At 43.7% G+C, this 27,763-nt stretch overlaps 1 protein-coding gene across 3 annotated transcripts; it reads left to right on the forward strand.

The window, feature by feature from the left end:
- The first annotated feature begins 16 nt into the window (after positions 1 to 16).
- Positions 17 to 27,546, forward strand: GALE (UDP-galactose-4-epimerase). 3 transcript variants are annotated; one of them, XM_040424630.1, is made up of 11 exons: positions 17 to 129; positions 7,123 to 7,255; positions 19,705 to 19,820; positions 20,462 to 20,575; positions 22,205 to 22,381; positions 22,774 to 22,887; positions 24,400 to 24,466; positions 25,170 to 25,255; positions 25,346 to 25,423; positions 25,971 to 26,085; positions 26,812 to 27,546. In XM_040424630.1, the coding sequence occupies exons 2-11, from the start codon at positions 7,135 to 7,137 to the stop codon at positions 26,865 to 26,867; spliced, it is 1,044 nt and encodes a 347-aa protein (XP_040280564.1). In that variant the 5' UTR covers positions 17 to 129; positions 7,123 to 7,134; the 3' UTR covers positions 26,868 to 27,546. The 3 variants fall into 3 exon arrangements, with proteins under 3 accessions (XP_040280564.1, XP_040280565.1, XP_040280566.1); XM_040424631.1 differs by having other exon boundaries at positions 111 to 159; XM_040424632.1 differs by lacking the exon at positions 17 to 129 and adding an exon at positions 278 to 436.
- Positions 27,547 to 27,763: the final 217 nt, after the last annotated feature.

Here is a 27,763-nt window from a genome sequence, read left to right on the forward strand (position 1 = left end):
CCCGGAACTGGGGGATTCGGCCCGCTGTTCTGCTTCATAATTCATGCGTAGCCCCGCCCACCCCTGTATCACCCGCCAATGGCAGTGTTCACTCTCCCGGCTCAGGTTCGGGAAGTAGCAGCAGCTGAGGTGAGTTGTCACTGGGCTCGCGGCGTGTAGGTAAGTGTCCATCAGCTGCAGGGATGCTCTGTTGCAGTCCTCTCTTAAAGGGGTTGTCAGGAGCTTATAGATATCATCTAACGTTATCCTCCTCATTGGTCCAATTATTTCAGACTAAATATGGATAAACATGACAGCTTGGACCCAGTTTTTCCAGTGTCCAGAATGGCAAAGCTATCCAGTAATGCAGGAGTCAATGGGAAGGGGATAAATCACAAGGCAGATTTGACGTCAGGGGAGTCGGGAGTCCCTGGTCTGGCCAAAATCAGTGGAATATGTAATGTATATGGTCAGCTTAAAAGGGGTTGTCCAAGATTGAATTGTTTTTTTTTTAATTATAGAGGTATACTTACCCATTCCCCACTGCTCGGTTCTGTCCCATGTTTGTCCCCCACATGTAACGTTCCGGCATAAACGAGACCACATGTGCCACTGCAGTCAATGACTGGCCTCAGCGGTGATGTGTCCCCAGTGGAACGTCCTCTAGCAGTATAACCAGCCTGGGACAGGTAAGTGTGCTTCACGTCACAAGTCTAGGGCAGAGAGGTGGAATTTAAAGAAACTGTTTGATCATGGACAACCCTTTTATTAATGCATTGCCAAACACCTCTGGTGTCAACCTATCCCCTCCTCCTAAGAACTATTGGACGAGGTGTTAAATTCAACATGCCTAATCCTTCTTTCCCCCCTGACATCATTTCTGGCATTTGAGAGGATCATTTGCAAGAATCGTCCATATGATTTGCCACATGTAGGTCATTCTTAATCTTTGTATGGGCAGCTTTAGGCCAGGGCTACATGGCGACTTTGGCCACGGTGTACCACACCCTGTTACTGGCAATGCAGGCACGGGTATGGTGGCCAAAGTCTCCAGGTAGCCCCTGCCTTCTGGAGGGGGTCAGGAGAGGGACATTTTGCTCACCTGTCTGAGATATATGGGAAGAGGTGTGATAAGCGGCACCAGAGGTATCTGGAACAGCTTATCTCCACGAGCACTGACCGGTTAGATTATCCCTATCTAATTTTGCTCCAGGCAAAGACTCTGAATGGTCTCCCGTAGAGATGGTGGGATCTGCGGACGGATATGTAAGGTCTATGTCCCCGTGGTGACCGCAGGCTATTATCACATGAGAAGGTGTCCTATGGGCGGGGGCGTCATTTGTGATAACGTCACATTGTGTAAGGACTGCAGGGATTACAGTAAAATACCAGTTGTTCCAGTAGAAAGTAAGGCAGGGCAGTAATGTATGCATTGTCTACTCCACCTGTCACCGCCTATTGTACAGACAGACAAATTATCTTCCCAGTAATTGTCCTGAATATCGGGCAGTGTAAGGGCCAGTTCACACTACTGATTTTGAAAAACATGGCTAAAAAAAAAAAAATCTGCATTTCCTCCTGTCTGTTTTTCATTTATTTTTTTAGCCAATTTGTGTTCACTTCAATACAAAGCTACTTTTTCAGCTTCAGTTTATTTTTCACGCAGATCTGCACCAAAAAACCATGGACTTACATGGAGCTGTTTTTTAAAGCTTCCCATTTATTGGGCAGACTAGATGGGTTCTGATCTGCCGACACATTCTAGGTTTCAATGGAAGATTCGGCACAGATTCTGCCCCAAGATAAGGCATGCAAAAAAAAAAAAAAAATGAATGGGGGGGTGTTTTTTGGAGCAGAGTTTGAGGCAGAAACGCTCCAAAATCGGCGCCAAAAAAAAAACTCAGTGTGAACTTGCGCTGATGCTGGATTTACATGTGACTGATTAACTGCAGATTTTCTGTAGTGGAAAATCTACTGCATCCCTGTTTGTAATCTGCAGCAGAAAAAGATGCACCAATTGGTGCATTTTGTCACTGATTTTGTTGCTAAAACGCTGCAGATTAGATGCAGATTTAATTCTTTGCATTAGTCCTCATGCACACGACCGTATGTATTTTGAGGTCCGCAAAAAATACGGATGACGTCCGTGTGCATTCCGTATTTTGCGGAACGGAACAGCTGGCCCCTAATAGAACAGTCCTATCCTTGTCTGTAATGCGGACAATAGGACACGTTCTATTTTATTGCGGAATGGAAATACAGATCCATTGAAATGAATGGGTCCGTATATATGGTCTGCAAAAAAAAAAAAAAACACATTTGTGTGCAAGAGCCCTTGTGCAGAGAGGCACCCTATGAGTTAGGCCTCTTGCACACAAACGGGTTTTTTTCCGTTCCGTTTTTTTTCATTCCATATATGGAAGCATTCATTTCAATGGGTCCGCAAAAAAAAAAAAAAAAAACACAGAAGGTACGCCGTATGCCTTCCGTTTAAAGATAGAACATGTCCTATTATTGGCCGCATAACGTACAAGGATAGTACTGTTCCTTAAGGGGCTAGCTGTTCCGTTACGCAAAAAAACACGGAATGCACACGGACGTCATCCGTATTTTTTGCAGACCGCAAAATACTGAAAAAGCCATATGGTCGTGTGCAAGAGGCCTTAGAATAGACTTCTTAATAAGCAGTGGGACATGACAAGGGGAAAAAAGCCAAGCTAAATTGTCACATTTCATACCACTTCCCCCTGTCTAGACACTTCAGTGCTGAGCATGTCAGAACCATTTGTCCTAAATGTTTGATAAGTGTGTCTTAAAACATCAGCTCCTCCAAAAGTTTGGTGTAAAGTACACCAAAAAACATAATATATATTTTTTAAATTGTATTCTGCAAACTGCCCATGAATAGAAAATCTTAAAGGGAGTCTGTCACCAAAATATGACATTGTACACCACTTACATGGCTCTCTAGCACACCTATCCATGATTCAAATGGTACCTTTGTAATTTTCTTCTGAGTTTCACCAGCAGGAAAAACGCACTTTAATCCATATGCAAATGAGGGCTCGCAAGTGCCCAGGGGCGGCGTTCTGTGTGTAGGTGCCCAGGCTGCTCTGCCTTCTTTTTACATTACTCCTCCCCAGCCTCTTCCTTGGCCCGCCCTGCAAGTCCTTGTGTCATCCACAGGACCGGCCGATATACCGTGCGTATGCAGTGCGCCGCCGGCACGGGCATGCGCACTGTGATGCCAATTATGGGAACGACATCGCTACATGTAGTGCGCATGCGCCAGCACAGGAATGAAACCAGTGACTAGAGGGTGGACCAGAAGTAAACAGGAGGACTGGAGGACGGCGCATGCGCACTAAATGTAGCGATGCCATGCCCACAATTGGCATCACAGTGCGCATGCCCGTGCCGGCGGCGCACTGCGCACGCACGGTATATCGGCCGGTCCTGTGGATGACACAAGGACTTGCAGGGCAGGCCAAGGAAGAGGCTGGGGAGGAGTAATGTATTAGTATAATTATTACTATATTGGGTGTAAACTTATATTGATCGGTAAAACTTTGCCACAATGATGTTTATAATTATTGTGTTATGTATACTGACTTGATCAATATTGGACTTTGTACTAATTTCTAGTTTCTAAAATAAAATAAATATTCAAGTAAAAAAAAAAAAAAAAAAAGGCAGAGCAGCCTGGGCACCTACACACAGAACGCCGCCCCTGGGCACTTGCGAGCCCTCATTTTCATATGGATTAAAGTGCGTTTTTCCTGCTGGTGAAACTCAGAAGAAAATTACAAAGGTACCATTTGAATCATGGATAGGTGTGCTAGAGAGCCATGTAAGTGGTGTACAATGTCATATTTTGGTGACAGACTCCCTTTAAATAAAAAATAATAATAATGGCTACACACACATATAAGCAGTAAAGCTGAGACATGGGGATCATTCTAAATTCAAGTGGTACTATACCTACTATTGGAATCAATGGAAGCTCTTAGCGCACATTTTGATCAAACTTGTGTCGGGCCCATCCACCATGCGTCAAGGTGGCTTCCGCGGACGGGTCCCTATCACTAATATACCGCCTCTCTTGGACTTATCCAAGTCCACATTATCAGGACAGTGAAGGAACCAGCTTCGTTTGTACTTCGCTCAGAAGCTCCAAGCAGATGGGCGTGTGCTCAGTCTAAAAGAGGCGCCACCCTCAGATAAATATTACATTTGATAAGTCCAAGAGAGGCGGTATATTAGTGATAGGGACCCGTCCGCGGAAGCCACCTTGACGCATGGTGGATGGGCCCGACACAAGTTTGATCAAAATGTGCGCTAAGAGCTTCCATTGATTCCAATAGTAGGTATAGTACCACTTGAATTTAGAATGATCCCCATTTCTCTGCTTTACTGCTTATGTGTCTGCAGCCATTTTTTTTTATTATGTTTGCCTTATGGATGTGCACCCATGACTGATTATGAATAAGAATATGCCAGTCTAAACTTTCTTGGAATAGAAAATCTTACCTACGTTCTCATCTGCATTCAGAACATCCTGTCGGAGTTCACCCTATCTGGTACAGTTGGATACTACCTTGAACTGCCAGATCCCCATTGACTATAATTGGATCCAATGAGGATTCATCCCATTTCCAGAAGAAATGCTAGATTTTTATCCGACTGAAAGCCAGCATGTCTGCTGGAAAGCGGCCGGATCTCCGTCGGATCCCATTAAGTCAATGGGGATCCAGCGGTTCAAGGTAGTATCCGACTGTACCAGATAAGGTAAACTCCAACAGGCTGTTCCTTTGCCGAAACAGCCTGCTGGATTTCTGAACGCATTTGTGAACCTAGTGTAAACCATATGCTGCATTGATGTACATTTTTTTTCCCCCCTGTAAAGGGTAGCTCTCTTTCAGGGGGTCACACTTACAGGTATCTACACAGACACCAGGATTTAAGAGCCAAAACTGTTTTATGGCAGCACATCCACGTAAACAAACAGTTATATAAAATAAACTCCTGCCCGTCTGGGCTCTAGCTAAACATATAGGTTTTCCTGACTCACCTCTAAGTACCGCTTAGTGTCAAGGTCTCAGGCTCCAAGCCTTAGCAGGTTCCACTGTGGCCCCTCAGTCCTCCTGACTGAGACCACACACACTTCCCCTTTGTAGACTGACACCCTGGGAGGTGCTTTATGCAGGCCTGATTACAGCAGGCCTCACCTGCAATCACCTTCCTGCTAGGGAAAAACCTGCCCCAGACTTGAGGGATGGATTGGGAGGTCCCACTGCCAAAACCTACCATCCCAATCCAAGTAAAATCCAGCCCTGAATAAATAAAGAAAATAGCTCCACCAACTATATTTAGTGAAGCCGGCGTCATTCTGGATTTCACCCACCTCAGCCAGTTGAGGAACCTGGGAGAGATATACCCCCATTCCAGGACTTTCCCATGCATTTTACAGTTCACACCCCCCTTTCATTAATTTTTTTTTTTTTCTAAAACGAAAGATGAAGCAACTTAATAAATTGTCTTCATTGGAAAAATCCTACTATTTTGTGTCTGCAGCTTGTAGGGGGAGCTATGTATCGTCATGGTTACAGACTACAAACAAACCATATATGTGGTCATTTGTTAAGGGTATATTAGAAGGGCAGATTTTCTGCTCGATGATCGTTAACATGTTTGTAGTGTAATGCAGTGTAATACTGGCGTCGTTTGCTCGTTCATCGAGCTATCCAGATATTTCAGCATGCTGTAAGCTCAGGATTTGCCGGCGGCACATCGGGCTGTCTAATAGCGATTTACTGCCAGCAAACCATTAGACATCATGGGGACGAGCGATGATATAGCGATCGCTCCTCATCATGCTGTGGAGGAGATCGCTGCATGTATTTTCTTCCCTCCCAGCATTCATCTGCGTGATCGGGGTCTCTAATGCACCCTTTACTCTTTCACATCTGCTTCTTCTTCCTTTTGTTTGGTACCATAGATGTATAGTGAAGATGTATTGATTTACAGCAGAAGAAGCAGCATTTTTATTTTTTGTTTTTTTATTATACACTTTCCCGTCCCTCACAAAAAAGGGGTTGTCTCATCATGGACAATGGGGGCATATCGCTAGGATATGCCCCCATTGTCTTATAGGTTCGAGTCCCACCGATGAGACCCGCACCTATATCGAGAACGGAGCCCCGCAAGGTGGTGGCTGGAGGATTCCGGTCCGGCCACCACCAAGCCAGCTCCCCATAGAAATGAATGAGAGCATACCACTCATGCGCGGCCCCCGCTCCCATTCACTTCTATGGGGCCGACGGAAATAGCTGAGCCAGCGCTCGGCTATTTTTGCTGGCCCCATAGAAAATGAATGGAGGGCGGCTGCGCATGTGCTCCGTTCTCGATTATAGGTGCAGGTCCCAGCGGTGGGACCCGCACCTATAAGACAATGGGGGCATATCCTAGCGATATGCCCCCATTGTCCATGATGAGACAACCCCATTAAATTAGATGGAGTCACAGCGCTCAGGCATTCACTTGGGTGAGGAAGCTGTTCATACTCAGAAAGTTGTACTTTTAGTCGCGGCTGTTCTGGATATTGCAGTTTTGCCCTATTCACTTAAAGGGGTTGTCTCATGAAGACAGCCTGTCCATACGCATGGGTCTGTTGTGGCAGACAAGGGCTGTCCTTATATTACAAGGGTTACCATTTGAGTGGCTGCCATGCTTGACTGGCCACAGCTTTCCTTAGCAAATCAGCAGTTTGACTGGGGTGCTGGGAGCAGGACCTGGGGTCATCAGCCTTGGGGGCCACATTTTTAAAGTAGTTGTCTCTAATAAGACAAGCCCTCTAATGGTTGTACGCTGTATTTCAGCAAATGGCCACGTGAGAGTGTAGTGTAAGCACGTACGTGCAGTAGTCATCTACAGAAACCTTTCAACTTCTCATGGGTCCCAGTGTTCCTTCTGCTGACCGTCTCCAGGAACACTACCTCCTTTGTATGTTTTATGGCTCTATCCTGAAGCTGAGGGGGTAGATTCATGTTCCTAATTAACATTATACCGTAACCATTTTGAGATGGTAACGTGTTCTGCTGATTTTTCACTTACTAAAAGAGAAATTTTATTTTTATTTTCCAGCTCTGAATAAAAATGGCTGAGAAGGTCCTAGTTACAGGAGGTGCTGGCTACATAGGTAGTCACTGTGTGCTGGAGATGATCGAAGCTGGGTATGAGCCCGTGGTGATAGACAATTATCACAATGCCATTCGAGGTAAGCCAGCATATGCAAACAATATCCAGTGTCTTCAGTTGTGTTACGTCTGTGTGGAGTTATTTTCTGTGTTATCCAGTGTTCTTATGTCCAGTCAAACTGTCCGTCACGTATCATATGCGCCATTTCAGCCACATGCAGGCAAGCGTTAGTTATTCAATAAGGCCTCATGCACACGTTCGTATCCGTTTTGCAGTCGTCAGATTGCGAATCCACAAAATCTGAATACCGTCCATGTTGCAACTAGAGTAAAAATCCAGCATCCGCAAACTTGAAGTCTTTATTGGCAATCAACTAAAATCCAAAGCATGCGCGGTGTGCCCTCCAGGGCTTTGCAGGTCCCTAGTGATATGCCCCCAATGTCTGAGATGGGACCACCCCTTTAAATCCACTTTTCTGTTTAACCCTGTGAGAACATAGGTTTTTAACAGAAATAGCCAAAAGGTTTCCCTGTTAATTCTCTTTGCTGATCGCCACCTCTGTTCAATAACTTGCACTCCCATGCTAGAAATGTTTTTCTGGTGCACTTGCAAAGAATGTAATGAGACAGCAGATAGTCTTCTGAGTGATGCTCATTTTTGGTTACATCTGCATGCAGTGCATCCCACACGCATTACAGAATACACATGTAACTAGATATACAACAATTGCAGTTTGCATATTGCTTTAGATTATAACACTAGCTGAAGGACCCGGCTTCACACGGGTATATTTAATCTATTTCATTTAATGTTTGTGTGTGTCGTTAAACGATATATACAGTATCCACTATAACAGTGACATCTACAGTACCCCGCCCCTTAACACAATGCCTGTCCCTTAAAATGGGACCTTTACAACACCCCACCCCCTTAACTTTGACCTTTACAGCACCCCACCCCCTTGACAGTGACCTCCACAGGGGCCCGCCCCCTTAACAGTGACCTCTACAGCACCCACCACTTAACACTGACCATAGGTTACAGTCTCCTTAACTGACCTCCACCATTCCCGACCCCTTAACAGAGACCTCCACAGCGAATGCCCCTTTAACAGTGACTGCCACAGTACCCCGCTGCCCCTTTAATAGTGGCCTCCACAGTCCCCTCCTCCCTTAATAGTGACCTTCACAGTGCTTGCCCCCTTAACAGTAACATCCACAGCGCTCTCCCCTTTAACAGTGACTTCCACAGCATACCACCCCCTTTTACAGTGACCTCCACAGTGGCCGCTCCTTTTATTAGTGACCTCCACAGTACCCCATCTCCTTAACAGTGATTTCCACAACACCTCGTCCACTTAACAGTGGCCTCTACAGCAGTCTGCCCCTAGGGTGGCCAGAGGTCCGGTTTTAGGCTGGACAGTCCGGCTTTCAGACTCGCAGGGCCTGGACGGACACAGTGATGTCTTTTTGAACAGCGCACTCTCAGACTGCAGCACTGTGCTGTCTGAGCGTGAGCTGCAGGGAGAATGTCACCCTCCCTCCCACCCCTGCAGCTGACAGGAGTTGATTTTTACCTTTATTTTTTCAATCTCTGTCAGCTGCGGAGTGGGAGGGGCGTGGCTTAACTGGGTCATGGGCGTGGTTTATTGTGGCCTGGGGGAGGGGTTGTTAAGTCTGTCATTTGAGGGTGGCCTGAATGGCCCTTAACTGTGACCTCCACAGCACTGTGCTCACTTAACAGTGTCATCCACAATGCCCTGACCCTTTAAAGCTGACCTACAGCAGTGAGGAAAAATGGCTGGGTTGTTATGGAAACCTGGTGTAAAACTGTGTGTATGTGGAGACTAAGGACCTGCGAGCTTCTATTGTCTGATAAAGGGATATGTGACCTTGTGCATGGCAGTTGGTATATGAAGAGAGAGACCTGCAAGCTTCTATTGGCTAATGTAGGTCATGTGATGTGCCATATTTAAATTTTTTGGGGAAATATCTCAGGAATGGTACGTGCTAGAGAGCTAAGACCCGGTCTAAAACCTTCCCAGACACCTGACGTACCTGTGTGCCAAATTTTGTGATTGTAAATGCGACAGTGTGGATTCCTTTAGCGGACACGCACACACATACACTCAGCTTTATATATTAGATTTGCCAGTGACGCAAGAAACAATGGATCTGGAAACATCAATAAGAGAACAATAAAAGGGTCCTCAGATGAAAAATATATTTGTGTTCCCAAAAGGCGATGTACAGTATATAATAGATTAGCTATGGATGGGGAGAATTTCCCCCCCATAGATGCACCAATGATCTAAAGGAAAAAATAACATAAATCAAACATAAAATAATTATACTTAAAAAATAAATAAAATGACAGACAAATAATCCTTAAAAGCTTAATTGAGCTTACAATATAAAGCTGTGTCCATGAGGACAACCGAGCTACCTTTGTCCGCTTCACATATGATCAGATCAGAAAATATTTTGAGCTGACTCATAGCAGTTCTTTCAGATCGTGTCAAATTGTCAAAATTCCTGGACACACCATCCATATATCCAGCCCTCGACCGTCCAAGTTGCATCCGCATTTTGTGGACAAGTTTTATCTCTTTGAGGAAGGAACATATAAATGTGGAAACACACGGATCATTGAAGTCAACAGGACTGTGTTGTAATTTGCAGATCCACAATTTGCGGACCACAAAAAGATCAGTCATGTGCCTGGGGAATCTGTGATGGTGACTCTGACTGGAACATCCAGTGCAGATGTGAGCAAAGCTTTGTTCTTCAGCTTCAAGAACAGTCTCAATGGCTAAGGAGCTTTGTACCAGCTCAGTGTGTACACTGCAAGGTATTAGACTTGGAGGCACACCTCTGTTTGATTGTAGGGCAGTGAATAAGCCCTCCCTGAATTGCGGAATTGTATCACACCGTCTGCTAGTGTGAGGCAACATATCAAGATTTGGCAGATGCCAGGAGAGTTGTAGTGGTAACCATAAGGGGTTGTGCTGCCAAACATAGTATTGATTGAATGAACCCTGTCTTGTTTGAAACAGAATGAAATGTACTTTTGTGTAAATCTGACTGTTACGGCACCCCGAGTAGGTAAAGGGGTTAACGCCGCCAAAGCTGTTCTTTTAACCGAATATGAAGTCAGCTACCGAACACTCCTGGGCACCGAACAGGAATCATACGAATTATCTCCCCAACGAGGCTCTGTATTGAGGGTCAAGCAGGAACTGTTTAATGGGTTATTTTTCAGCCTTTTATGCAGGTCTTCCAACAAATGTACACAAACTCCCCCCTCTGCCAGTGACACAATTAACAAACACAATGGGCTCTGCCTGTGATATAATTAACAAACACAATGAGCTAACTTAATCACTCACAGGCATAAAACACACACCTTTCCCAAAACACAGAAAATCCCACATATCCCCATAAACTACACATCCCTGGATAGCTTTGATCTGGGGAACAACCAGCAACCGCTGAACAAATAGACAAATCTAGTTTTATATACACTGCTCAAAAAAATAAAGGGAACACAAAAATAACACATCCTAGATCTGAATTAATTAAATATTCTTCTGAAATACTTTGTTCTTTACATAGTTGAATGTGCTGACAACAAAATCACACAAAAATAAAAAAATGGAAATCAAATTTTTTAACCCATGGAGGTCTGGATTTGGAGTCACACTCAAAATTAAAGTGGAAAAACACACTACAGGCTGATCCAACTTTGATGTAATGTCCTTAAAACAAGTCAAAATGAGGCTCAGTAGTGTGTGTGGCCTCCACGTGCCTGTATGACCTCCCTACAACGCCTGTGCATGCTCCTGATGAGGTGGCGGACGGTCTCCTGAGGGATCTCAGACCTGGACTAAAGCATCTACCAACTCCTGGACAGTCTGTGGTGCAACGTGACTGACGTTGGTGGATAGAGCGAGACATGATGTCCCAGATGTGCTCAATTGGATTCAGGTCTGGGGAACGGGCGGGCCAGTCCATAGCATCAATGCCTTCATCTTGCAGGAACTGCTGACACACTCCAGCCACATGAGGTCTAGCATTGTCTTGCATTAGGAGGAACCCAGGGCCAACCGCACCAGCATATGGTCTCACAAGGGGTCTGAGGATCTCATCTCGGTACCTAATGGCAGTCAGGCTACCTCTGGCGAACACATGGAGGGCTGTGCGGCCCTCCAAAGAAATGCCACCCCACACCATTACTGACCCAATGCCAAACCGGTCATGCTGGAGGATGTTGCAGGCAGCAGAACGTTCTCCACGGCGTCTCCAGACTCTGTCACGTCTGTCACATGTGCTCAATGTGAACCTGCTTTCATCTGTGAAGAGCACAGGGCGCCAGTGGCGAATTTGCCAATCTTGGTGTTCTCTGGCAAATGCCAAACGTCCTGCATGGTGTTGGGCTGTAAGCACAACCCCCACCTGTGGACGTCTGGCCCTCATATCGCCCTCATATCACCCTCATGGAGTCTGTTTCTGACCATTTGAGCAGACACATGCACATTTGTGGCCTGCTGGAGGTCATTTTGCAGGGCTCTGGCAGTGCTCCTCCTGTTCCTCTTTACACAAAGGCGGAGGTAGCGGTCCTGCTGCTGGGTTGTTGCCCTCCTACGGCCTCCTCCACGTCTCCTGATGTACTGGCCTGTCTCCTGGTAGCGCCTCCATGCTCTGGACACTACACTGACAGACACAGCAAACCTTCTTGCCACAGCTCGCATTGATGTGCCATCCTGGATAAGCTGCACTATCTGAGCCACTTGTGTGGGTTGTAGACTCAGTCTCATGCTACCACTAGAGTGAAAGCACTGCCAGCATTCAAAAGTGACCAAAACATCAGCCAGGAAGCATAGGAACTGAGAAGTGGTCAGGCACCACCTGCAGAACCACTCCTTTATTGGGGGTGTCTTGCTAATTGCCTATAATTTCCACCTGTTGTCTATCCCATTTGCACAACAGCATGTGAAATTGATTGTCACTCAGTGTTGCTTCCTAAGTGGACAGTTTGATTTCACAGAAGTGTGATTGACTTGGAGTTACATTGTGTTGTTTAAGTGTTCCCTTTATTTTTTTGAGCAGTGTAGTAATCCAAAGGCAAAGAGGTCTGCCACACTGACATTGGCAGCACTGATTCGATAACGTCACCCCCTTTCCCAAACTGGTGACACCCAGAAGGACCATTACTGCAGACTGCTAGCAATTCACCCATGACTTCTAGTACAAATAATAAAGGAACGGCACAACATAGAGCCATAAGAATAGATGTTCCAGAATTGTTATTATATGGGGAATGCATGTAGGTACTAAAACAGACGTGTCAGGAGTGGTGACAGGGCAACTGTCAACTTTTTTATGAGTAGTAAAGTCAATTTGCAAACACTATAAGGTAGATTTATTAAAGCATTTTTCACTTTTATAGCGTAATAAAGTCACAAATTATGGTGTATGACTTCTCGTACTTGGGGAGGGGCTCAGCAGGATGGACCAGGGCCTTCCATAGTTCAACAGATTTACTATCATTTACTCCAGAAACTGGAGTAAATTATAGCTTAGTTATATATTGCTGCCCATCAGATTTTCAGTGCTATATATATTTTTTTCATAACTCAGACAACCCCTTTAAGACTGTCTTACTATTAGACAGTATTAATAGATCTGCTCCGTCATGCTTATACCACTTAAAGGGAACCTGTCACCCTCTACTATGCTACCCTCACTGAGCGTTTCTAAATGTTCATTGTGATACCCTAAACATATAATTTACACTTTTAATTTAAAGGGAACCTGTCACCTCTACTATGCTACCCTCACTGTGCATTTCTAAATGTTCATTGTGTTACCCTAAACATAGAAATTACACTTTTAATTTCATTTGCAGACAAATTCAATAAGTATTATGCATTTTTGTACTTCCTGCCTTTTATGCAAATTAACATAAAAGAGTCATATCTTACTTGTGTGACCAGAGAAGAGTCATATTTTCAAGCTCTGACTCATCTCAGGTTAATTTACATATGTATCAAATCGTTTTTTTTTACACAATAAAAGCACACAGAGCTATGGGGACTGGGTATTGCAGATGTGCTAGCGGCCATCTAGCAATCCATGTCCTCAGCTCTATACCCAAAATCCTGGTGACAGGTTCCCTTTAAAGTCAACATATGATAAAAAAATTGTTGTAATTGAAAGACTCACAGATTGTATGGTGCAGGCAGCCAAATTACTCAAGTCTGGCCATTGTATGGTGATGAAGGATGAATTTTCAAAACTTCTATTGGTGAATCACAATTTGTAATGTGTAAATGTGATCTATTATGGACATTGAATGCTTTTAAAAATAAAAAAAACGGGGCGTGGCCTGGACGTCTTCAGGAATGGCCGCGTGAAGACAGAGCTCCGCCGCCATTAGCTTCTAAAGGAGACTCTCCTACCGCGCCACTGCAGCACATGGGGAAAAAATTGCTGGGCAAGCCCTCCACCTCGTCCCGATCATCCACCTGGGGGAATAAGACGCTTGATTCCTACCTCAGCCGTCCACTCCGCGCGGCTCCGTCCGGTTGCGGCCTGCTTCCATCTCAGGCCTCCGGCGCGTGTGAGGGTGAAGTGACGAGCGCGCAGCCGCCGACAGGTACGAGCAGCAACCCAGCTTTACGGCTTCCTACCTCCTCCCTGTCCCCACTAGCAAGGACTTTCCTACCCACTAGCGCTGTGGAGACGCAGCTAAAGCGCACAGGGGCAGGAGAGGGGCTACATTTAACAGGAGGCATAGCCGCCATTATGCCGCCAAAATCGGCAGCTAAACAAGCCAAACCAGTGGCCACTCCGTCCCAGAGACGGCGAGATTGGGCCGAATCCTCTGAGGATCCCCCCAGTCAGCAGCATCATAGAAGGAGAGAGGGAGGAGAAGCTGTTACTTGGGAGCAGGGAAGTGAATATGAGGACGAGGGAGAGGGAGATCTTCTGCAACCTTCCCAGGGCCCTACAATACTTCAGCAGACATTACAACATTTGCCTACTAAGGATGATTTTAAAATGCTGGTCTCAGAAGTCAGAAATGCCTGTAAATCGGAAATTTCAACTTTAAGGCAGGATCTGAAGCACTTAGCAGACCGCATGGACACTATTGAAATAGACCATGATGACACCCGTAGAAATGTGGCACATTTACAATCTGTTATTGCTTCTCAATCCCAAGTTATCAGGGACAATGCACGTCATCTGGAAGATCTAGATAACAGAGGACGCAGAAATAACATCCGTGTACGGGGTTTGCCAGAAGCTAATGCGGAAGAAAATCTGCAGGAAATATTATCTGAACTTTTTAATGCTTTACTAGGCACACAGCCACCCCAGCTTATTAAGCTTGATCGAGCTCACAGAGCGCTGCGGCCTAAGTCCTCATCCATGCAGCCCAGAGACGTAATTTGTTGCGTACACGATTTTCAGGTGAAGGAAAGCATTATGTCCAAAGCCAGGGAAGCACGCTCCATTGATTTTCATGGCGCTTCTGTTCATTTATATCAGGACTTATCATGGTGCACACTCCAAAAAAGAAGAGTATTACAGCCTTTATTGCAACTACTGAAGGAAAAGAAGACGCCTTATAGATGGGGGTTCCCGTTTGCATTAATAGTCACGAAAAATGGCAGATCCTCCATCCTGCGTCAGCATTCAGACCTCCCTGATTTTTGTGCTGCTTTGGACATTGAGATTCCATCCATCACAGACTGGGAACTACCGGATCCACAGCCTGCCCTGGGTCCAATTTGGCAACCTGCCAGACAAAAGAGAAGAAGATCTTCCCCCACTGGAGGGACCCCTCTACGTGAACCACAAGATGAACCCCCATGATTGCTGCATGGACTTCATTAGCTTAAATTGTATCTCCTACTGTTCTTATTCGCCAGGAGGCGACGGCCTTATGGTTCTCTGTTTAAGGTCCTATGTTAGTAGAATTGGTTTATTGTTCAATTCTCTGGTTATTTCATGTTCTAATAAGCTTTGAAACCTGGCCCATCCTGTGCCGGTCCAGTCATGCTTCCAATAAGCAGACCAGTAGTTTCGCCCTCCCCCCCCAGCTTCTGTTGGTTGGGTTGGAGGGACGGCAGTTTGCTGATATTAATATCACTAGTTATTGCTCACTGATCTGTATCTGGGTGGCAACACCCAATGTTCGGATACTAAATGGTGTATTCTTTATGTTTGTACGGTCCTGTGTCTCCCCCCCTTCCCTTTTGTGTCTCTTCTTATTGTTTTTTATACTCAGGTCTCCAGATTCCAAGTCACAATCGACTGAATGCCTTAAGGTGCTTTCATCTATGACAGTGTCCTTGAGAAGGATCCATTGCAACCACATAGCAAGTACATATATTCCATGCTTTGAAAATGATTAAGTATGTCTCGCTTAATGTAAAAGGTCTTAACTCTAATGTGAAGAGACGCCTGGCACTTACTGAGTGCAAGTCTCAGAAAGCTGACATAGTCTTTCTTCAGGAGACCCACTTTGATCACCAGGGCTCTTTCAAGTTTGCGCAATATTTATTCCCTCGTATATATTCTGCTTCCTCTGGGAGAAAGAGAGCAGGTGTTGCCATTCTCATGTCTGCTGATTGCCCTTTACAGGTGGAAGATGCTATTATTGATCCAGCTGGCAGGTATATTATACTAAAAGCCACACTCAATGGTAGCCCACACGTACTGTGCAATTTATACGCTCCGAATACTGCCCAAATCCCTTTTCTTAATAAGGTGTTTTTAAAATTATCGAAGCTGCTCCCAGCTGCACTGCTAGTAGGAGGAGACTTTAATCTCTCCTTCTCCGAGCGTCTAGATAGATTAACCCTTCAGAATAGACCGCCTACTAGGGACCAGTGTCGAAACTCACGTCTTTTTAGACGTCTTATTAGAAAATTCGAATTATATGACCTCTGGAGAATTAACTATCCCACTGCAAAAACGTTTTCTTTCTTCTCACATCCACATAATACACATTCCCGTATAGACTACTTTTTTGGTAATATCCCAATCTTAAGGATGCTTGCGGATGCCGACATAGGACCAATTTCCTGGTCGGACCATGCTCCGGTGTCAATTAACATTAAAACATCAGGTTACTGCCCTAGAGTATGTCACTGACGCCTTAATGAATCCTTCCTACACCAGTTGCCGCTTAGGCAGGAGTTACGTGAGGGCCTTACAGAATACTTCACCTTAAATCAGTCCTCAGGACCCCCTATATCTATGATATGGGAAGCCCACAAGGCAGTCTTTAGAGGCGCATGTATAGCGATGGGGTCTCGACTAAAAAAAGACCGTACTATGCAACAACACAATATCACCTCACAGCTGAAGGATTTAGAAAAGATGCTAGAGTCCCGTTGCTCGCGGCCTTTGCTTAGGCGCATTATAACCCTACGTGCTAGATTGAAGGAATTATTGTTTTATAAAACTGAGAAAAAATTACTATATTCGCGTCAAAGATTTTATATGTGGGGAAACAAACCGCATACCCTCCTGGCTCGACAGCTTCGGGACTCTGGCACTATAAACACTCCGACTGCAATGAGGCGAGGGGATGGGGCAATAGTGTATGACCCAGAGGTCATTTCCAACTTATTTCAGGATTATTATAAGGCACTTTACTCTATCCCTCAACAACTCCCATCTGACCCAAGGCGCAGTAGACTCCTCCTAGATTCCTTTCTTTCTAAGTGTGATCTTCCTCAGTTGTCAGGAGAAGCTCTTGCCTCATTAAACGCTCCCATTACTGTGGAGGAACTGCAGGAAGTACTGAAACAGCTGCCCAATAATAAAGCCCCTGGGCCAGATGGTCTACCATACATCTATTACGCAACATTTTCTGATATTCTTTTGCCACATATGACGCTGTTGTTTAATTCTTTCCTACAAGGGTCACCAATACCCACTTCAATGTCACACTCCTATATAACTTTAATACCTAAACCAGGTAAAGATCCCCTAGAATGTGGAAATTATAGGCCCATTGCACTTCTTAACTCAGATCTGAAAATTTTCACGAAAACTCTGGCTAACCGACTTTCAGACTGGCTACCCCAGCTGATCCATAAAGATCAAGTGGGCTTCGTTCGAAACCGACAGGGCGGAGATAATACAAGGCGCACCATTGACTTAATTGATATCACAAATAAACGCAGAGACTCGGCGTTGTTGCTAAGTCTTGACGCAGAGAAAGCGTTTGATCGCTTAGGGTGGCCTTTTATGTTCTCTACCATGGAGGCCTTCGGTCTGAAAGGCCCTTTCCTTACAGCCCTTCATGTTCTATATGCCCAACCTACAGCGATAGTGAAAATTAAACATGCTCATTCTTTGCCTTTTCCTATAAAAAATGGTACGCGGCAGGGATGTCCACTGTCCCCTCTGCTCTTCGTTCTATGCATAGAACCCCTAGCGGCGGCCATTAGGTCTCATCCTGATATTCATGGGATTAAAGTGAATGCAGTAGAATTCAAACTTTCACTATTCGCAGATGATATCCTGCTAACATTAACTGACTTGCATATTTCGCTTCCCAACCTCTTTAAACTACTAGAGACTTATGGTAGATTATCCGGTTACAAAATTAATACCACAAAAACTGAGGCTCTCCCTCTTAACCTAGCCCCTGATATTTTGACCACCTTAAAATCTAGCTTTAATTTTCAATGGACGGAAATGTCCTTGAAGTATTTGGGAGTCAACTTAACCCCTACTTATCCCTCGTTGTACGCTCAAAATTTTCCATCTATGTTCCGAGAACTCAAGGCCTTAATGATTAAATGGATGCCTTTTCCCATTTCCCTTTTGGGCCGTATAGCATCAGTCAAGATGAATATTTTGCCTAAATTACTGTATTTGTTTGAGACTCTCCCAATTCCTGTCCCTGAGAAGGAGCTGCGGGATTTTCAATCATCCATATTCAGGTTCATCTGGAATGGAAAGAGACATCGCATAGCTTGCTCAATTTTAATGTCACCCAAAACTCAAGGTGGTTTAGCAGTTCCAAATATTAAAAAATATTACTGGGCTACACACCTTAGAAGACTGCCAGCCTGGTCCAATATGTACGCGTACTCCAGATGGATGGAAATAGAGAAGTTGTGGATAGCCCCTGTACATCCGAACTCACTTATTTGGTACTCCCTACAACCCTCACTTAGACCTGAACTATTGGGCCCTATGTCTTTTACATGTAACATATGGTCGAGGTGTAACAGACTGTTTTCACTTGCATCAGAAAAATCTTCTATGGTCTCCTTTCTGTATAACCCACTATTTGAGTTGGGAAGGAGCACAGCTTTTCTTAAAACATGGTTTCCCAAGAAGTTGTTCAGATTTGCGGATGTTGTAAACTATAGGACTCTGGGCTTGTTCTCATTTGACGAGGTACGTTCCTTGCATCAATTACCAGAGTCTTGTAGGTATCAATATGTGCAGATTAGCCATTTTTTTCGGACCTCTTTCACTCAACGAAGGTGTCAACCCCCACGCCGTTTGAGAAACTTTGTAAATTGACTGTTACAACGAAAGGTCTCATCTCAGGCATCTATCTTATCCTATCATCCTCCTCTGTCACTCACTCCTACATGTCTAAATGGGAAGTAATTCTAGGCCAACCTATAACGTATGCAGAGTGGAAACAGATATGGGAACGGGCAGCGAAGTCGTCCTCATGTGTCACATATAGGGAAAACACATACAAAGTGCTTATGTTTTGGTATCATACCCCACAGCTATTAAAACACTTTAGCCAAGATATCTCTGATAGATGCTGGAGGTGTGCGACAGGTGAGGGGACCCACCTTCACATTTTCTGGGAATGTCCTGTGATTGTGCCCTTCTGGAGAATGGTGGAGTCTGTCTTTTTTCAACTCCTCGCAATTCGTTTTCCTTTTACACCTTTTTTTTACTTACTGAATATGCCAAAAATGTCATTAAAAAAACAATTCCTCCTATTAATCCTTCAGGTGTTAACGGCGGCCAGACGCCTAATTGCGAGGTTTTGGTTGAGGGCAGACGCACCTACCCGAATGGACCTCATACATAGTGTAAGAGAAGTTAGGAAAATGGAATACTTAACTGCATGTATTACTAACTCAGTCGATAGATTTACAAAGATCTGGCAAACATGGGATGACGCTTTTGATCACTTACAATAAAAGACCTTTGATTACCAGTTAGATTGTTATTTTTCCCCCTTCCTTTAATTTCCCCCATGTGTCGTGTCCTTGTGATTGTCTTATGTCCTTTTGTGGTTTCAGCCTTGGTGCATTTATGGGCCTCAGATGCAAAATGTATGTTTTTGTATACTAAAGTACATTTGTTGATACTGACGTTATGCAACATAGTACTGTACCTGTATTGCCTCTTACGATTGTGCTATGAGACAATGTACCTGTATTATTTTTTCATTGATAAAAAAATCAATAAAATAAACAATTTTATAAAAAAAAAAAAAAAAAAAAACTGTTTTGTCTTAAAGGGAGCAATGGTCTACCAGAAAGTATCCTGAGAGTGCAAGAGATTGTTGGCAAGAAGATTGAATTTGAAGAAGTGGATCTCCTGGATCGAGCTGCACTAAACAGTTTGTTCAGCAAGGTATAAACCACAAAGTATGCAGCTACTGGTTCCAGTTATGCTCTATCCCAGGCAGCAGCTTCCTAGTACTCTATCTACATAAACAGGGCTACTTTCGTGGGATAGAGCAATATACTTCAAGGGTTATTCTTACCTTAAGGCTGGGTTCACACTTGAGCGTTTTACAGCGCGTTCAAACGCGCTGTAAAACGCTCAACACATGAAAACCAATGCTTCCCTATGGCCCTGGTTCTCACTTGAGTGTTTTACAGCGCGTTTGAACGCGCTGAAAAACGCCCTACGCTCAAACAAGTTCTTGAGCTTCTTTGGGGCGTTTTGACGCGCGTTTGTGGCCATAGGACACTGCAGTCAATCACACAAACGCGCGTCAAACGCGCGTTTACTATTGCAAAAAACGCGCATAAAAACGCGCGACAAAAACGCGTGTTAAACGCGCATATCAAATACGCTCAGGTCTGAACCCAGCCTAAGACCTGCACTAGTCTCCAGAATAGGGATAGCGTAAAACCCCCAAATAGCCCTTGAAGACAAATGTACCATGTGCAAAGCAAATAAAGGGAACCAGCCAGTATTGTATTTTTTTATATTTCAAGACCATGAAATAATCACTTTCTGTGATCTGACTTTTCTTCCTTACACAGCACAAGTTCTCTGCTGTTATTCACTTTGCTGGCTTGAAGGCTGTTGGAGAATCTGTGCAGAAACCCCTCTTGTATTATAAAGTAAACCTGACTGGCACTATCCAGCTTCTGGAGGTGAGTAACAGCGCTTAACTGAATGATTTTACACAAGTTTTTTTTGGCAGTTTTTATTAGCAATCTGCAGAATTATGAATGCAGCTCTTGGGAAATTTTTATTTTTGTGTCTGTTTTTTCCCCACCCCACCTTCCCAGAGCCATAGATTTTTTTTACTTTTCAGTTCACACAGCTGTATGAGTGCTTGTGTTTTTTGTTTTTTTTTGGGGGGGGGGTGGGGGGGGGCGGGTGTAGTCAGTACAGAAAAATCTTTGTGGTGTGAAATTGAGAAAAACCTGCAATTGGAGTTGTAGTTTTTATTGGTACAATTTTGGCATACATATGACTTTTTATGAAAAAAAATAATTTAGGGGCAAGGTGACCAAAAAATGTTGATTCGACTACATATACTCGAGTATAAGCCGACCCGAATATAAGCCGAGGCCCCTAATTTTACCCCCAAAAAATGTGAAAAATTATTGACTCGAGTATAAGACTAGGGTGGGAAATGCAGCAGCTACTGGTAAATTTCAAAAATAAAAATAGATACCAATAAAATTACATTAATTGAGGCATCAGTAGGTTAAAGGTTTTTGAATATTTATTTCAAAGAAAAACAATATGGTATTTTTTTTTTATATTTATCAGGTTGTTTATTTTTTTATTTTTTTTCCCCCTACTTCATACTTGGCCAGGGAGGGGGGGCTGTCCAGGGGGAGGGGAGGCTGTGCAGGGGCCGGTACTTACTGCCGGTGTAAATCTAGCGGCCCGCGTGTCTCGCGAGATTTACACTGGGAGCTTAACAGAGGAGCCGCGCGGACGTGCTGGGAGCTGACCGGAGCAGCTGTAAAGGTAAGTAACAGCTTCTCTGGTCCCCAACATGTCATGGTCTGTATTATGGCAATGTAAGTTGCCATAATACAGACCTAGACTCGAGTATAAGACGAGGGGGCTTTTTGAGCACAAAAATATGTGCCAAAAAACTCGTCTTATACTCGAGTATATAGGTATTTAAAAATTTTTTCCATTACTTCATTAACCATAATATTTTAACACTTCAGACATTTTGGATGCAACGATACCAATTATGTTTATTTCTTTATTATTTATTTATTTTATATGTAAAATTGTGAATGGGGTGATTTTTTTTTATTTTTAATAATTTTTAGAAAAATATTTTTAAACAGTTGTTTTTTTTTTGCTTTTTAATTTAGTCCCCCTAGGGGACATGCAATTTCTAATTCCATAGACTGCAGTAGTATACTATTGCAGTCTAAGGGGATTCTCCGCACTCCATATTACGCCCTGCTGCAGACTGCCCTAATAACAAGAAACCCTCAATTTCACTGGGGGAGCGCCCAGTTGGAGGACAGTGGGAGCCTCTCTAACTGCTTAGATGTTGTTGATAATAATTTCCCATCTTGGTCACTGCAGGATGGTGTCATCTGTATTATGTAGCTGGCACCCACACACACCTCAACCATTACAGGTACATCAAGGAGTTAATATAAGTTATCAGTTCAGAACGGAAGTCAGAAATTAGTGATTTCCATAATTCCTATCTGAAGCCAACTCTCCACTTTACTAACCCCACTGCACGCCACACACTTTTTAAAGTTGATAAAGCATTGTTGATATTTTTCACCCAGGTCATGAACTCCCATGGAGTGAAGAAGATAGTATTCAGCAGCTCGGCCACAGTATATGGTGACCCCAAGTATCTTCCTATAGATGAGAAGCACCAAGTTGGGGGATGCACTAACGCCTATGGAAGAACAAAGTATTTTATTGAAGAAATGATTCAGGATCAGTGCAAGGCCGAGGGGGTGAGTAGTAAAAGCCATTTACAGAGTTGCAATATTGTTACCTGTAGAAGTCTATTGGCTAATATTGAGCCTGCATATTCCTTTGATTTCATAGAGGTGTTTACTCTTGGTCCCTTATAATGGAGGTATTCTCCAGTAAGACTACTGCTTCTGGGGGAGAATACCTTTTAATATGGTGCTGTATAGATGCACCATACGAGAGCACAGGGAACATGTGCTGGCATACAGGCTCCATGCACATTGCTGTGCCTTGTACATGAGCTGTTGGGGATAATGGAGACATGTCTGGTTAGCCAAACCATGAGTTTAGTTGGATTGGATAAGCAAGTTTTCATGGTCATCTTTTGCATTTTATTTACATGATATGTTTGTCTATGTGCTCTGCTTTCAAGGAATGGCATGCTATTTTATTAAGATATTTTAACCCTATTGGAGCCCATGTGTCTGGACGCATTGGAGAAGACCCTCAAGGAATTCCAAACAACCTGATGCCATATGTTTCTCAGGTTTGTTAATGCTCATCCATTCCCATAGAGAATGTATTTCTTTATCTACGACTTTCTTTTATATTTATTTTCTTCCAACTTGACATAAGCATGGGGAAATCTATGATTGAGGTAAAGATTTTATTACCGCAAAATGCTAGCAAATGTATGGATATTCAACATTGTTTTCTTGAGTAATGATTTAGAAGGCAGTGGCTGCCACAGTATGAAAATCAGAACTGCTGACCACCTCTTCCTTCAAGGGATATTCCCACCTGGGACCGACACCTATATCCAGAATACACAATACATTTCTGAGTAAATTAAAAGCGTTTTGCAAGATATTTTTACTGATGACCTATCCGTTGGCTCTAATTGGTAAATGTCCGACACACAGGACCCCTGTCCATCAACTGTTTGAGAAGGCACTGGAGCTCACAGCACCGCTGCGGCTTTCTCGCTGCTCACCAAGTACAGCGCTGTCCATTTGCTGGTAGCTTTGCTTGGTATCACAGCTCAGTCCCATGTATTTCAATGGGGCTCAGCTGCGCCTAGGCCATATGACCGATGAACGTGACATCACATGGCCTAAGCAAAGCTGTGAGAAGGCCGAGGCGCTGCTGCCTTCTCAAACAGTTGATCGGTGGGGGTCCTGGGTGTCAGACCCCCACCAGTGAGATATCGATGATAGGTCACCCAGGACCCCTACCAATCAGCTGTTTGAGAAGGCAGCAGCACCTTAGTCTTCTTGCAGCTTTGACCTAGATAGGTCATCAGTAAAAATATCTCCGAAAACCCCTTTAGGCCTAGTTCACACAAACGTTTTTTTTTGCGAGTGTACGGGCCGTTTTTTTGTGGTCCGTACACGGTCCGTATACGGAACCATTCATTTCAATGGTTCCGCAAAAAAAACGGAATGTGTTCCGTATGCATTCCGTTTCCGTATTTCCATTTTTCCGTTCCGTTGAAAGATAGAGCTTGTCCTATATTTGGCCGTAAATCACGGGTCGTGGCTCCATTCAAGTCAATGGGTCCGCAAAAAAAACTGAACACATACGGAAATGCATCCGTATGTCTTCCGTTTCCGTTCCGTTTTTTCTGAACCATCTATTAAAAATGTTATGGCCAGCCCAATTTTTTCTATGTAATTACTGTATACTGTACATGGCTTACGGAAAAACGGAACGGAAACACAACGGAACTCAAAAACGGAACAACGGATCCGTGAAAAACGGACCGCGAAAAACAATAAAAGCCATACGGTCGTGTGAACTAGGCCTTAATGTATTAAGTGCTGTGGGAGTAAGAGGAGGACACCCAGGGTAGGGACTTCTCTTAATATAATTAACAGGGCGCTGAAGCTTATTCTTAGTTATTCACCTAGCTGTGTATGTGACTATAATGTGTCCTTCCCTATGTTCAGGGGAGAGGCTGACTGTAGTGTCAATCAGTGAGATTAATGGAAGAAAATACAGAAAATGTTTTAATTGCTGTGAACCTTTTGATTTAATATATTGCTTTTGTCACTTTTAGGTTGCTGTTGGAAGACGGGAATATCTGAATGTATTTGGAAATGATTATAATACACCTGATGGAACTGGTAAGTCTGTACATGATGTCAATCATAGTGAAGTTTGTGCTTGGTAAATGCAATTCTGACATGATTGACAAAGCTTTATCATTGACAGAAAGGAAAAAGTCCCAGGATTTGGTCTGATTTAGTTTTAGTTAAGGCGTCATTGAGTTTTCAAATAACTTTTGATATGCCAGAGAGAGATAACAAAAGTTTTGACCAATAGGAGTCTGAGTGCTGAGACCCCCACCGATCACTATTATGACAAGAGAGAAACTTTTGCATATCGCAGTCACTGCCAGATTTTCATCCTGCAAGTGCTCAGGGCAGGGCTCCACTGTGAAGTGCTCTCAGCATTGAGCTCCTTCACAGCACCTCCCCTCTGAGTGACAGCTGTATCGATTTGACAAGAACACCACTACATCAGTTGTTCAGAACAGTGGGGCTGTGAAGCCAGTCAGGGCAGAGAGCACTTCACAGTAAACCTCCACCGCTAGTGCACTTGCTAGAACAGAAGCTGCTAGAGTAAAATTTCATATTCACCCTACTCCTGATGATAAAAGTCTGTCCAGCTCTCACAGGCCTTACCTAGTGCTGTCAGTAGTTTAGCATAGTCAAAACTGCTGACAGATTTCCATTAATGGTATGACACATCATTTGTGGTGATTCTAATTTCTCTTGGTTGTATGCAACTAAATTGCTTTTATTGAATTTTGAATGTGCATTACAGGTGTTAGAGATTATATTCACATTGTGGATCTGGCCAGAGGTCACATTGCTGCTCTCAAGAAGCTGCATGCCAGCAGCGGGTGTAAGGTAATTAGAATACCTGCCATTTTCTATATACCTAGCGACCTCATACAAACTGTTTACTTATGTGTGGTTTCCTTCTGTCCTGAAATGCAGGTATTTAACCTGGGAACTGGAGTGGGATATTCTGTGCTTCAGATGGTGGCTGCAATGGAGAAAGCTTCAGGCAAAAAGGTTGGCGTAACAAAACTTTAAAAGGAAAGCTAATTATTTAGCAAATATCATGTATATTCTGTGTTGTTCATTTCATTAGGATCTCTGCCTTAGGCTTCATGCAACGGTATTTTTGTTCCACATCCAATCCACGTTTTTTGTGGATGAAATGCTGACACATTTATTTCTATGGACCTACAAAAATTGTGGAGGGCATCTGTGCGGCATATTATAGTACTGTACATGCCCTATAGCAGGCATGGCCAACCTGCGGCTCTCCAGCTGTTGTAAAACTACAATTCCCACAAGGCCCTGCTGTAGGCTGATAGCTGTTGGCAGTCTGGGCATGCTGGGAGTTGTAGTTTTGCAACATCTGGAGAGCCTGAGGTTGGCCATCCGTGCCCTATAGAATAGGCATTTCTACAATGGTGCCCATGAAAAGTGCAGGATGCACACGGACCGTATCCACGATTTGTGGACCGCAGAACGGATACGGTCTTGTGCAGGAACCCTTACTGACTCTTATGATGAGATTTAATCATTTATTTGTTTTTCTTTTATAAATAAGGTCCCTTACAAAATAGCACCAAGGAGAGAAGGTGACATTGCAACCTGTTATGCAGATCCCGCTGTGGCTGCTGAAGAGCTGGGATGGAAGGCAGAATATGATCTGGACCGAATGTGTAAGTATGAAATAAAGGGGTACTCCAAACGCCTTCCTTAATCCCCCCCCCCGCCCCTATATGTTGATTTCGTTTATTGACTTTTTTCAGAAACTTTGCAACTGAAAAAACAGTTCCAGTGATTTGAATGGGGTTGCATTGGTGCCTAGCACATGATAGGTATAGGTGATGGGTATCTGACCATGGGGAAACCAGTCACGAAGGGCTCCTTGTTGCCCTGTTTGACTGCAGTGGCATTCAACTCTATGGGACTGCACATACAAGAGAGAGTACAAGCACTCAAGATCAGCAGGGACTCCAGCAGTCGAACTCCTGTCAATCAGACGCTCATCCTTTAAGCCTTTGTTCACATTTGTGGTGAATTTATCCGGCAGAAAACAGTCTGCCAGATTTTACCATTCACTGCTGGATCCCCATAGACTATAATGAGGTCCGGACATGATCCAGCTTCAAGCAAAAATTGCCAGGTTTCGGCTGGTCAAAAACGTTGTATGCAACCATCCTGGAACAGCGTACAGGAATAGCCTGTCAGATGTCCGACCGCAACTATGAATGTAGCCTTTGATGTGGATAGGGGATAAATGGCTGTTATGGGAAAACCCATTTAATAAAATTACTTATGGTGGGGTAGTTATGCTTATAGTGCAAAGTCATGTATGAGGGAGATCAGAACTCATCCCTGCTATTGATCTATGTTCTAAATATGTCTAAATTACTTTTTTACAGGTGAGGATTTGTGGCGGTGGCAATCTTTAAATCCAACAGGATTTAGTAACAACTGATGAGAAGCTCCGGACAGCCATTTGTTAATCATTAAAGGGGCTGCCCCATCTGGGACATTTATGGCATATCAATAGGCTATGCAATAAATATCAGATAGGAATAGGTCCCAGAGTTGGGACCTACACCTAACTCCAGAACAGTTCCTAACTGAATGATGAGTAAACCACATATGCACAGCCATCGTCCATTCAGTGCTATGGGACTGCTGAATATAGCCAAGCCAGCACTCAGCTATTTTGAGAAGTCTTAAGTCCCATAGCACTGAACGGAGGGTGGTCACACATGTATGGTTTGCGCGCTGTTCATACTGGGCCCATTCTAGAGATAGGAGCCAGGACCTGCTCCTATCTGACATGTATAGCATATGCCATGCATATGACATTATAACTTATATATTGAAGCTACAAAATGATATCCTGTATGAATATTAGACTGTCATGATTGAAAATTGAGCCTGGACATCTTCCAATACTACGGTTCAGCAGCTAATAAGTCACTCCTACCTCACATGCAGATAATTTGTGCAAGCATTAAAAGATACTGGAAAGAGCTCTGCCCTTTGTACTTGTAAAACAAATTACTAATGTTTACAGCGATATTAACCAAATGCAGATTCTGGAGTGTTAAATTCCTTAATTTATACTGTTTTATTTTTTACACATTAAATGTTGATTTGAAACAAGCACCTCTTTTGTGAGATTTGCATATTGTCTTATTGGAGATTACATATCTAATTAGTTGACCAAGTGTATAGAAAAGAAAAACGCATGGTCCCATTCATGCCTCAGTTTTTCTTAAATTGGGTGAGAAGAAATTGTCACTATTTTAAAAGATTTTCTGATGTTTAGTGCACAGCACAAAACTACTCTTTGCATAATAACTATGTAGAAAATTA

Source organism: Bufo bufo, chromosome 3 (assembly GCF_905171765.1).
Source record: "Bufo bufo chromosome 3, aBufBuf1.1, whole genome shotgun sequence".
In the NCBI taxonomy this organism is placed as follows: Eukaryota; Metazoa; Chordata; class Amphibia; order Anura; family Bufonidae; genus Bufo; species Bufo bufo.

Excerpts from the sequence above, each read along its gene's own strand:
- GALE (XM_040424630.1), top strand. The coding sequence starts at position 7,135 with ATGGCTGAGAAGGTCCTAGTTACAGGAGGTGCTGGCTACATAGGTAGT. Across the intron at positions 19,821-20,461 it reads TAAACAGTTTGTTCAGCAAG|CACAAGTTCTCTGCTGTTAT; the intron begins GTATAAACCACA and ends TTCCTTACACAG. Across the intron at positions 20,576-22,204 it reads GCACTATCCAGCTTCTGGAG|GTCATGAACTCCCATGGAGT; the intron begins GTGAGTAACAGC and ends TTTTTCACCCAG.